General features: G+C 49.3%; 1 protein-coding gene across 1 annotated transcript in view; it reads left to right on the plus strand.

Annotated features, from left to right (window-relative positions):
- LOC104980495 overlaps positions 1-12,556 on the plus strand; it is a 13,267-nt gene extending 711 nt beyond the window's left edge. Inside the window, exons 3-7 of the mRNA XM_010829239.1 lie at positions 3-342; positions 6,885-6,972; positions 11,046-11,190; positions 11,674-11,733; positions 12,420-12,556. Coding sequence (XP_010827541.1) covers positions 3-342; positions 6,885-6,972; positions 11,046-11,190; positions 11,674-11,733; positions 12,420-12,556 — 770 coding nt within the window. The remainder of the gene's footprint in view (positions 1-2; positions 343-6,884; positions 6,973-11,045; positions 11,191-11,673; positions 11,734-12,419) is intronic.
- Positions 12,557-12,803: the final 247 nt, after the last annotated feature.

Genomic DNA, 12,803 nt, shown 5'->3' on the forward strand with positions numbered 1-12,803 from the left:
AGGGCGCGCGGGTCCCCTCTTGAGACCCCCGAATCTAGCGAGTTCGAGGGAGACTGTGCTGGTTGGACGGGCCGCCGCCGCCAACCTTCCTAGAGGCCGAACGGGGAAGGCGCCCGGCGGCTTCCGGGGATCCTCCCCGCACCGGCTCTCCCCGACAGCCTCCTGCGTCCTTACTTTCTTTGCCCTGTTCCTTTCCTCACCCCTTCCTGCGGAAATTATCATCTCAGAAAACTTTCTTTCTCCGTTTCCCCTCCCCCCTCCTTTTCTTTCTTTCCCCCTCTGCCCTTTATCCCGGCGCAGCCTGGCAGAGAAGAGCGATAGCAGCGGGCTCCGAGGTGCCCGGTAAGTGCGGGGAGGAGTGGAGGCCAGAGCCTGGCGTCCCTGAAGCCTCCGCGCAGCGCCTGCAGCGCTGGCCAGCTGCCCTGGCTCCCGCCTGCCTGATCCCGCTACCCGGCCCTTCCCCTCCCTATCTTTCCCAGCGGCTGGGCGGGCGGCTGGGGATGGATCTAGAGCGAGGTGCCCGCTGGTGGTGGTGAAAGGGGGTCCCTGGAGAGCTGGGGCTGGACCCTAAGCCCAGACGCCTCTTTGCGGCACAGCCAGGCTTCCTCCAGTCAGTCCAGGGTCTCTGGGCATTTCTGTGGCAGGACAACCCCCTTCCCTGTCAGAGGTGCCCAGCTGCCCCCACCCACCCACTCTGGCTGTACCCTACCCAGGGGGGCCTCCCAGTGGGAGCTGCCAAGAACAAAACCAGGTCCCCCAGCATGGTCATTTTGCTTTTTTTTTTCTGTGATCTAGAGAGGCGGCTTCTGCCACACCATGCAAAATCCTCAGCCACTCAAGCCCATTCCTCCAATTCTTTCTCTCTGGGCTCCGGAGAAAACAGCTGGATTGAGAGATTTGCCTAGTTCCCTTGCAGGCTTTCAGATGCAAAACCCGCTTCTGAGCCCTTCTGTTTTCAGAAAGGAAAACCCAGAGCTGGCATCTTGCGTAACCCTTCCCTCTACAGCCGGCTGTCCGCTGGCCTGGCCTCTCAGCCCTGAGATAGCAGTGTTTGGATTTGTTATGTAAGGAAGGGAGGATTAGAGGTTTGTGCTGCTCCTCCTCCCCCCACCAAAATAAAAGTCCTCACATGGCGCATCGTGTTAAAAAAAAACAAAAAAACAAAAACCCATCACAGTGTTTTTTTTTTTTTGCAGCAGGCGGCAGCTCTCCTGGTAGAATTCAGTCTGGGTAGAAAAGCTGCTCCCGAGTTTGTGCCCAGCACAATACTTGGGGGAGATGTGCCAGATTGCAGTGAAGGGAGAGTCCTGCGTTCAGGGTGTACCCCATTCTCACAAGCAGCTGGTACTTACAGGCTCAGAGGACTAGCCTCCTGTTGGGGAAGGCAGATGCTGCTGCTGTTGGAATTTCACCCTTTCTCCACTTCCTGCCTCTGGGAGCAAGGTGCCCAGACCCTGGAGAGCACGCGTTTCACCTGAGGAGCCCCCATTCTCTCCGCCCTGCACACCTTCACCGTGCACTACATGCATTTCTGTGCCTTACATGTGTTCTTAATATCTTGTACCCTTTTCCCTTGTCCTCCACGTATTATCTTAAAAGATGCACTTAGATAAGAAAATCAGAGCTAACTGTTCTCACTTGGAGGGAATTAAATACACGAGAGAAGTTGCCACTCCAATTTGGAAAAGCAGCTACATTATTAATAAGGATTTGTTCTGAAGCAGACTCAGTTTTATCTGCCTCTCTGCATTCTTTGTCTGTGAAGTTACTTTCATGTGAAATAGCAGCCACTCATTACACATTCCTTTTTGTTGGTATCAAAAAAAATAAATAAATAAAGGATGATATCCTTTAGACTGGAGGGGCCACCACAGGGGCAGGGGGAGGAGGCCTGCAACTTTCTGGAAGAAGCCAGTTGCCGGGAGAAGAGAGAGCTGAAGTTCACAGAGTCAGTATTTATATTGTTGTATTTTCGTTTTTTGGAGCTTGGGGCCCTTTACTGGGGCTTGTATTTCCTACAGTAATTAGACAAGGGTGGGAATCTAGACGGTGTCCATTTTGGAGCTGGTGAGGGTGGGTGGACATTGAGCCTGGCCTGTGACTCCACCAGGAATCAGGAACCGAGGTTGTCCTGAGGTTACTTGCAAGTCCTCTAGTTTCATCTGATCTGCCTCGTTCACTGCTCTGACACTGCCGGGGTTACATGCATCTCTGTTCTTCTCAGAGAGGGCATGGACCTGGTCTGGTCCAGGGACAGCAAAGGGCTTCCTGATGCAGGACTTGGCATCTGCCCTCCTTTGTGTCCTGGGGATCTGAGCCTGGCACACTCGTCCTTTTCCAGGGACCAGGGGCAAGCCGATTGTAGCACACGTAAGGCCTGACCAGTTCACGAGGTACAGCCCATCACGACATTTCACTTGACTCTCTGAGTGTGGACTGCTAATATCCACACCAGTGAGGGATGGATAAATAGGCCCAGAGCAGTCATCTCTTACACAGGGTCACCCAGTGCAGGATCTAGGACTTGAATCCCCACCTATCTGATGCCAAAATTCGTCTTTTTGCCACCAAACTCCATAAGTCCACTATGCCTTATCTGAAACACTGGGGAGTGGGGGTAGAGCTTAGGGAAAAGTATGGACTGGTGGGAAATAGCCTTTGTGGGGGACAGTTTCCTATCTAATTCTCTTTGTAGAGGGCAGTCACTTTCTTGGGGGTATACGTAATGCTCTCCAGCCACAGGGCTCCCTGCCCAGGCACAGGGGATGGGGAGTGGGCCCTTGGAAATGCAGCAGGACTAATGCCACAAGGGGGTGGGAGGGACATTGCAGGTCTGATGCCCATTTCAATCTTTCATGGAGGAGCCAGCAAGTTATGGTGCTTGTGTGTTTGGTGTGTGTGTGTCTATGTGTGTTGCGGGGAGGCCCACTTGGGCATTGTTAGGCTTGGGACACTGGTGCTTTTTGTAATTAGTCAGAGTGCTCTCACCTTTTATCCGTTCTCAATGCAACTTTCCAAACATTATTTCATAATGATCAGGGCAAGTGTTTCTAGAGGAAGCAGCCTCTAGGTGAGGCAATTTTGATGGAATTACTCATAGATGAACCAAAGCTGTTTCCAGTATGATATGGGCGCTTTGGACCCTCACTGAGGTGTGCCTACAGTCTCATGCAGGCACCTGCAGAAACGTGTGTGTAATTCACACTTACATACACTGAGGCAGGCACATAGGTGCACACACATTCAAATGCATTATTTGCTACACATTCTCTTGCATGTATGCACACGCGGGTACATTGCACACAGACCCACAGGTATGTCTCCATGCCCATGTGTGTGCCTGTCCAAATGCCCATACATACCCACTTAGGCAGTGTGCATGGAATGTGCACCATTATCCACAAGCCTGTATAGACTTACACTTGCACTGAAACACAACTGATTGCATATGTATATACACTCACAAAATATGCGTGGGTCACATCCACACACGCACACGTTGGGTACTGAGCAGTGGCCTTCACATGCATTCACACACGAGCACCACGTCACAAGTGAAATGTGGCTCTGGTGGGGTTAATGGAGGCCCAGACTCCCATAAATATTTATACGAAGCACTCAAGCTCTCAAAGCAGGAGACGAAACCTCTCCCTCCAAGCCGCTGTAAATCAAGCAGCTGCTGCGTGGTACCTGTCAGATCCAGGGCTGTGTGCTCCTGGACCTGCTCCATGAGGGCGGCCATATACGTGCTGGAGCACACGGGCCTCTCCCCGCCTCCCCAGGCATCCCAGCCGATGTGCCAAGGTCGGTCCCAACACTCCGAGGATTCTTCTGTGAGCAGCGAAAAGAAGCATTTGAACACTGCTGCTACTGCAAGTGTAGGGAGGCTGTGTGTGAATATCTGAGCCTAAGATTCTCCATTGAAGACAGAAGTGATCCTAGAGGGCCTTGGAGAGCTGGTGGGTGCTAAAGAGGGCTGGAGGTCCTGGGCTGACCCAGGTTCACTGCAGCAGGGACTCCAGCTTCTGGGGTTGGCTACATTTTGAGCCCCAGGAACCTGCTGCATTGCACTGAGCTGTACTGCCTTAACCCTGTGTTCAGTGAGTATTCTGCCTCCAGTCCTGCCACCTCAAAGCTTTCATTCAACTATTGAGCAAATATTTGTTGTGTGCCTTCTCTATGCCAGGCACTGGACTAGGCACTGTGTCTTCCCTCTGCCAGACCACACAACAATGGGCAAGGCCAGAAATAATCCCTGCAAACAAATCTTCGTGAGGTTTACAGTCTAGTAGGAGAGCAAAAGGGCTTCCCAGGTGCCTCAGTGGTAAAGAATCCGCTTGCCAATACAGGAGATCCCTGGGTGGGGAAGATCCACAGAAGGAGGAAATGGCAACCCTCTCCAGTATTCTTGCCTAGGAAATTCCATGGACAGAGGAGTCTGGTGGGCTACAGTCCATGGGGTCACAAAAGAGTCAGACACGACTTAGCAACTAAAGGACAATAAGGAGACAGACAGATGCAGTTAGATGCTTAACTATCCAGGATATAATTTAAAAAAGAGATAACTGCTATGGAGGAACAAAGCCTAGCCCTCTGAAAGCCTATGTATAACAAAGAAGCTGACACAGACTGGCAAAGAGTGGTCAGGAAGTGCTTCCTGGAGGAAGTGATATTTGAGTGAAGATCTGAAGCATGAATAGGAGTTATCCAAGTCAAATGGATATGGGAAGAACATTCCAGGTCTAAATCTCTTTTAGTCTTAATTTTAAAATAAGTGATCAGGATCTCTGTCTCCCTGCTAAGTTTTTCTTCTGTTTTCTCACCTTGCTCACTGTCCTGCCACACTAACTGTCTCATGTTTCTGAAACCTGCTAGTTACCCTACTAGCTTAGGGCTTTGGCTTGAGCTGTTTCCTCTGCCTGAAACACTCTTCCCCCAGACATAACTGTGGCAAACTCCCTCTTCTTCAAGTCCTTGCTCCAATTTCACCTCCTTGATCAGGCCTATCCTAACCTCTCTACTTGATCTAATAACTTGCTCTCTACCGCCTCCCTGAAAAGTCCTGACCTGCCTTATTCTGCTTTACCATTTCTTTTTCTTTTTTCTTTCTCTCCATAGAACTAATAATCTTAGGACTCTGGATTAACTCTTTATTTATTGCTCATTTTCTGCATCTTCCTGCCAGCAAGTAAACTCCTTGAGGTCACCGCCTGCTGGCTGTTTTGTTCACTGATGTTCCTTAGCACCATGAGTGGTACCTGGCACTGTAGCACCTCAATTACCCAATAATGGGTTGAATGAATGTGTGTTGAGTAAAATGTGTTTAAAGAGGAAAGGGTATAGCACCTGTGAAAAAGTTTGAGGTCCCATGTATATTTATCTCCATCTATCTACCTACCTATCTATCTATTATCTATCTTTCCATTATTCAATTTATGTATCCTTTCATCAGTCATCTATCTACACCTATCTGTCAATTATGTATCTGTATCTGGGGCATCCCAGGTGACACTAGTGGTAAAGGACCCACCTGCCAATCCAGGATATGTTAGAGACACAGGTTTGATCCCTGGGTTGGGACGATCCCCTGGAGGAGGGCATGGCAACCCACTCTAGTATTCTTGCCTGAAAAAGCCCGTTGGCAGAGGAGCCTGATGGGTCCATAGGGTCTCAAAGAATCAGACACAACTGAAGTAACTTGGCATGCATCTGATGATAGTTGGGTGGCATCACCAGGTCCATGGACATGAGTTTGAGCAAACTCTGGGAGATGGTGAAGGACAAGGAAGCCTGGCATGCTGTAGTCCATGGGGTCGCAAAGAGTCAGACATGACTTAGCAACTGAACAACAACAAATCTGTCTATTTACTCATCCATCCAATCTATATATCTATTCATTTATCAGTATCTATAAATCCATCCAATCTATGTATCTATTAACCTGTTAATCATCTATCAATGACCTATCTTTCCATTTATTCTGTTTATTATTTATCATCCATCAATTATCTATCCACCTACCTAATCTATCTATCCATCTAATCTATTTATCTATTCATTCATTAAGCATCTATCTATTCATCCAATATATGTATCTATTCATCTATCAATTGTCTATCCATCTATCAAATATCTATCTTGTGTTTAGTTTTTTGATACTCATTAAAATACATACTACTGAAAATGTTTTTTAAAGGTTGTTTGTATATCATGCTCCAAATTCTTGTGTATATCACTGGTGCCCTTTGGAACACATTTTGGTGTTTCTCAGGAGAAAGTCTGACCTCTGATGGGAGAGGCAGATGGGGGAGCCCCAGAGTGGGACAGCAGAGGAGGAGGAGGAGTTGGGGAGGGAGCCAGAGCAGAGCTTGATCTCCTTGCTTCCCCCTACGTGCTTGGTGGGTCTTCGAAGAGAAAAAGGTGGGGTGGGGGATCAGAGAAGGCTCTTGTTCAATGCTGAGGGAAGCGAGGTAGCTAGTCTCCCACCCCTTTCTGACTGCCCTTCCTCCCCCAGTTTATCCTGTCCCTCACTCTAATCTCATGCAGAAAACAAAAAAAAAACTAACAAAAAAAACCCCAGGCTCTTCCTCCCCGTTGCTTTCTGAGCTGAGAAGAAAGCCTCCTAAATATTTTGTCCCCTTGACAAGTTATTTTTAAAAAGAAATAATGTCTCTAGATCCAACATTTGTGATGACTTAAAAAAAAAAAAAGAAAAGAAAACACGCCACAAATCAACAGCTCTCTTGTTTTAAGCAATTGCTAGGTTTTGGAGAGCAGGCTGCTTGGTAAACATACTTGGTAAACATCCAGAAAGGATTGCATGCAGTGTCCTCCAGTCAAAACCAACCTTCCCCAAGCCCCTGCTTTCTGTTTCATTGATGCAGGAAGAAGCTCTCTAAAAGCAGACCAGAGATGAGGCTGCCGCAGTTACTGGAGGACATTTCTTCTGGGCTGGGAAATCTACAAGCATCTGTGAGCAGCCTCTCCGCCCTCCCGCCCCTGCTCCCTACCACTTTGCATTCTTTATAGGATGTTTGGCTCTCTGCCTCACACTGGAAGGGAATAGCCATTCAGCCCATCTCACAGCTGGGTAAACAGAGTCAGGGGCCTCTTGTTTCCAAGCAGAGGTGGGACAGAAAGTGTCTCAGGGTGCCCATTAATACCACGCAGCCAAGGGAACTCCATCAAGTCCTTGTTGGTTCAGTTCTTGAGAAATAAGCTGATTTCTTGGGGGGCAAATCTGCATTTATATGCCCTCTCAGAGGCATCCTTCTGGCTTCTTCCATACCACACTGTAGCCTGGAATGTCCTTGCTTCTTTTTTGGTCAGTTCCTAGAGTCTTCAAATAAATTCCCCTTTCAGCTCCCACCCTACCCCTCCAAGACTACTAGAGCCCTCTTTCAAAAACTCACCTCTGATCATGTCACTGTCTTATTGGCAACATCAACAAGTCATTGGTTTGTCTTTGTTCCAGAAGAGAGCAAGTTTCTGGATTTCAGTTCCATCTTGACTGTGGCTTTGGCAGTCCAAGATGCTGAGCCCAGATTCTGAGGCAATTTGGGGAAGGTCAGAGGTTAGAAGTGAAGTGGAAAGTCCCCTGAGAAGAGTCTGTCCTGGCATTCAGATGACCTCTAAAAGGAATCCATATTTACCTGCCTGTTGGCCCATCCAGCTTCTGTCTCCTTCAAGGTCAACAGAGAGTGACCTTTCTCTGGGTTTTATATTTTTACATAGTAGGAAAAGTTATCCATCGACTGGATTATAGGCATGATGTATCTTGACCTTTCTTTTGCTTGAGATCTCTAAAAAGAATAACTCTCTTGTGTTCTCTGGGGTGGCCCACTTTCCTCTCTCTGTCTGCGTGACAGAGAAGAGTGACCAGAAGACCAGGAGTCCTGCTTTCGAAAAACAGAAGCATGAGGTTGAAACTTGTGAAACTGTTCATAGGTGATAGATTCATTCCGTAACCTGTGGGTCTAGAGTTGGTTCTTGGGACTCTTCCAGGGCGTATTATTAGAAGGATGGCTTGCAGGTAGCAAAGGGATTGGTGATTATTAGGACCCAGAATGGGATCACCAGGAACACATCCGGTCAGAGTCATCCTGCTTTGATCTTTGATGGATCAGGGGCCTTGGCCTTGAAGATCCTTATTTGACAGACACCATCCATGCTCCTGGCACTGTTAAATATTTTACAACCATTCACTCATGCAACCCTCATGGCAAACTTATGAAACAGGGGAAGAGTATGTCTCCATTTTCTGGGTGAGGAAATGGAATCACAGAGAGGTTAATCAACTTGCTCAAGGATGCACAGCGAGAAAGTGGCCATGCTGGGATTCAAAGCCAGGCAGTCCAAATCCAGAGCCTTTGTTCTCAGCTCTTCTACTCTTCTGAGGTTGGGCTTTGGATGATAAGTGAGGTAGAATTGGGGACTGATGGAGAAGCGCTTTTGGGATTTTATCCAATGGAGACTTGACTCTTGAGAGTGCCCCTGACCCCAGATCACCCTGCTTCCTCTCTTGAGCCCTTTGTTGCTCCACTGGGGACATTGCTTTAAAAAAATTTTTTTTGAGATATAATTGACATCTAACTTTGTATTACTTTCAGGCGTACAGCATGATGATTTGACATTTGGTTTGACCTTTGTGTATATTGTGAAACCATCAATGTTAAGTCTAGTTAACATTCGTCAGCCATCCGTAGTCACAAAAATATTTTCCCCCATGAATGATGAGGAAAATTGCCTTTATTTATTTAAAAATTAAATCGTTTATTTATTTGACAGTGCAAGCTCTTTGTTGCTGCTTGTGGGTTTTCTCTAGCAGTGGTGAGTGAGTGGTGGTGATGGTTTAGTCGCTAAGTTGTGTCTGACCCCATAGACTGTAGCCCACCAGGCTCCTCTGTCCATGGGATTCTCCAGGTAAGAATACTGGAGTGGGCTGCTATTATCTTCTTGACCCAGGGATTGAACCCAGGTCTCTCGCATTGAGGGTGGTTTCTTTTTTACCATCTGAGCCACTGGGGAAGCTCAAGAAGACTAGAGTGGGAAGCCTATCCCTTTTCCAGGGGAACTTCCTGACCCAGGAATTGAATGAGAGTCTCCTGCATTGCAGGCAGATTCTTTACCAGCTAAGCTACCAGGGAAGTCCTGTTATCCATGTACGTATACCCATTCTCTTTTAGATTCTATTCCCATATAGGTCATTACAGAGTTTTGAGTTCCCTGTGCTATACAGTAGGTCCTTATTAGTTATCTATTTTATATACAGTGGTGTGTATGTGTCACTGCTTTTAAATTAATTTTTCTGAAATGTTGGCAAGTAGACCCACTCAGAAACCATCGGTGGCTCCCCTTTGCCATCGGTGGGCAAATTCCAAATTCTTTAGCTTGGCCTTCAGGGCCCAGCACTGGGAGCGCTTGCTACTCCACTCCTTGCTTAGCATCCTGTGCTAGGCCAGACTGACCCCAGAACTGGCCCTGGGTCCTCCAGCCTCCACACCTTGGAGGTGTGTGATTCCCTATGAAGTTCTCTGTCACTCACAGCCCACCCCTCTGTAGATCACCTCCTTTTTCAATTGCTCCTGAGCCATACAGAGGTTAAGCAACTTGTTCAAAGATGCACAGTTAGTCAGAGACAATGCTGGGATTTTTTCTGACATCTTTACTGAAGCTGGAGTGGGGACCTAGAAGGAATTCAGCTTGTAGAGTCAGGTAGACCTCCTCTTGCTGGCTGTGGGGACTTAGGTAAGTCACTTCACCTCTCTGAGCCTCAGTGGCCTCCTGGCAAAATGGGGAGCATCTTACCCACTTCTTTCCACTCAGGAGGATTTGTCAGTGATGTCTGGTGGGTGGTAGGGGCAGTGAATGGTGCCTGCTGTGGTTTCTGGGGAGTGTGGTTGGGCCAGTGGGAGGGGAGGGGATCTCTCTGCACAATATAAGTCCTGGAGAGAGGGCTGGATCTGAGCCATCTCTCCCCAGCAGTGTCTTTCTGAAAGGGCCTGGCTTGAGACAGGAGCTCAGGAAATGCTCCTAGAAGTCACCCAGAAGGGTTAGGTTCAGCCACAAGTCCAGACTCCCACATTGCAGCTGGGAGACTGTCAAGCAGGTCTAACCGGTCCCATCCCCTGACTAGCATGAGGCTCAATTTGCAAGGAAACTGACTGGCAGAGAAGGCCTGGAAGGGAGTGCACAAACCCCAGCAGGAGCTCCGGGGAAGTGGGATTTACAACTGTGAACTTACTGTGGGAAAGAAGCTGGAGTTTCAGGCCTAAGTGCAAACAGTCTCACCCCCACCAGCTTCTCCCAGATGCTCCAAACCCAGGGAGCCGGGACTCACATGACTCGCCAGCATTTTTCTGGCATGGTCGCAATGCACGCTTGCCTCCTGCCTTGGGAACAGCTTTTTGAAGCGAATGTCTTGAGTCTTTGGGCTGAGGGTTTGGGTCCCTCACTGGGTGACAACGCAGCCAGCTTTTGATGGCCATGCTTTATGCAAGTCTGTGTTGGGTGAGCGCGTCCCAGTACACATGTGTGTGTGGGCACACCCTGGAAGGGTGTATGTACACGTGTGTACAAAACCACAGAAAACAGTATGCCTTTGTGGCTGAGATGGGGGCCTCAGAGTCAGGCTGCCTGGGGTTGATGGTCACCTCTGCCCTTGCCGGCCCTTTACTATCAGAGAGGTTACTTCCCCTGCTAGCTTTCAGATTTTGTATCATCTGAAGGGAACTACAATAACGTTGAGGAGTTAAAGGTCTCATGAGAATGTAATCCGGCGTGCACGTAAAGTGCTTAAGACAATCCTTCATGCATCGTAGCTGCTCAGTAAAGAGTGATCCCTATTTTCATGGTATTATATTTACATATAACATGGGTAATATTGAAGGCCGGAGTGTAGACTCCAAAACCAAAATGCCGGTTCTAACACGTCCTCCCTGTGTGGTTTTGGACAAGTTACTCAACTGCTCCCTGTCTTAGTTTCCTCCTCTGTAAAATGAGGGTGATAATATTGTACCTGTCTCACAGGCTTGCTGTGTCATAAGGTGCTCAGAATAGTCAGAGCCTGGTGGATCCTTGGTGCTGGTGTGTTAGCTGTTACTGATGTCAGTTTCATGATCACGGTGGTGACCACCACCACCTTCATCTCCATCTTCACTAAGGCGATCATTACCTTGTCCGCCGTTATTGGTACCCACTTACTCTTCTAGAGGAAAGTCTGTTGGTGAGGGGAGCCCTTAAAGCAATTGGCCCACCTTCAGATTGTAGACAAGGCCTGATGGAATCTCCAGGCATCATCCACGTGGGCCGGAGCTCGAGCCTTACCCCCTGCCCCCTCCCTTGGTCCCTCTACCCACATCATGTTGTCAGCTCCAGCCTGTGCCTCGCAAGGCACTCTGGATGGTGGGGGAGGAGCTCCCTCTCCACACCCTAGTCGGCCTCCTAATAATGACGCCTTGCTCCTCCCCAGCCAGGAGGGGTGCAAGAGCCTGGCTAGCCCAGCCTTCCAGGGGCCCGAACAGCTGACTTTGTCCACACTTGCCTCCTTGGAAAGCCCTCAGGGGAGCAGGGGCTAGCCTTCTTCCTTCAACCCAGTCAGGGGGTTCTTTCTCCCTGGGAATGGGGCTGGGATCCTCAGCCTGTCACGCTGGCGAGACCCTACGCTTTCTGCAGACTGCCAGTTCTGGCCTGAAAACTCTGGCTTCCCCACCTGGGTGGCCCAGGAGAGGCCAGGTAATCTTTCTGAGCCTCACGCCCCTCATTTGCAACATGGCTATAATCATATTAATCTGGGGGGCAGGAGAGGAGAGATGAGGAGTGAATGAGAAAATGCACACAAAGCAGTAAGTGGAGCGACTTGCCCCGGGCAGGTTCTCACCAGCATATATGGGCCCTCTCTCGAGCCTTTCCCTCCAGCCCCCTCCCAGTCTTGGGGAGGGGGATCTTTCAGGGAACAGGAGATGGCCAGAAACTTGAAGAGGACAAAGGAGCTCACACCTACTTCCCAACAGGGATTTCTGGAAGCAGGGCCAGTGTGGCTCCCCCTGGGGGTAGAGGACAAGGATGGGTGGGGTCTGAGCCGAGGATCTGTTGAGGCCCATCCCCTCTGCAGAGTCTGCGCATGTGCTGTGTGTGTGTGCGTGCGTGTGTGTGTGTGTGTGTGTGTGCACGCGCATGTGAGCTCACCACCTCTACTGAGTGGACACAGGTTGCAGATCCAGAGGTCAGAGGCTGCTTGCTGTGCCCTTCCTGGTGTCCCTGGGAACCAAGAGGATCAAGAGCAGGTACAGGGGCCACCGCCCAGCTCTTGGGAGTGACGTGTGGATAAATGAATGACTGCCTGCTGATTTTCAGCCATGAATCCCTTCATTTACTCTCTGTACTCAGCACTTCTGCACCCCAACCTCTCTGATTCCCAGGTCATCCTACAGTCACTCTGAGTGGTTGTGAGTCTGTGCTCCCGTGGCGGCTCCTGAAGAGACTGTGGAATCTGCCCAAGTCCTCCTGCCAAGTGGCTGAGCTAGGGTTTGAACTGAGGTCTGCACACGGGCCCTAAGGAGCTAGAACCCCAGGATAAGGAGTCAGAGGATCACCCTGTGGTGATGGAATCCTGCTGCCATATCACTGCTGTGCCAGGGAGCCTGGGTACACAGCTGCTGGAATTAAGAGTGGACACTCAAACCAGAGCTGGGCCAGGAAGCATCAGGTTCCCAGGAAATTAGAGTTTGGATTCTGGGGTGCTAGTTAGAGTGTGGTGGGAGCTGGAAAGGGGAGGATGGAGAGTTGGGGAGCTTCAGCTGGTC

This window comes from Bison bison, unplaced genomic scaffold, assembly GCF_000754665.1.
Source record: "Bison bison bison isolate TAMUID 2011002044 unplaced genomic scaffold, Bison_UMD1.0 scf7180017864500, whole genome shotgun sequence".
NCBI lineage: Eukaryota > Metazoa > Chordata > Mammalia > Artiodactyla > Bovidae > Bison > Bison bison.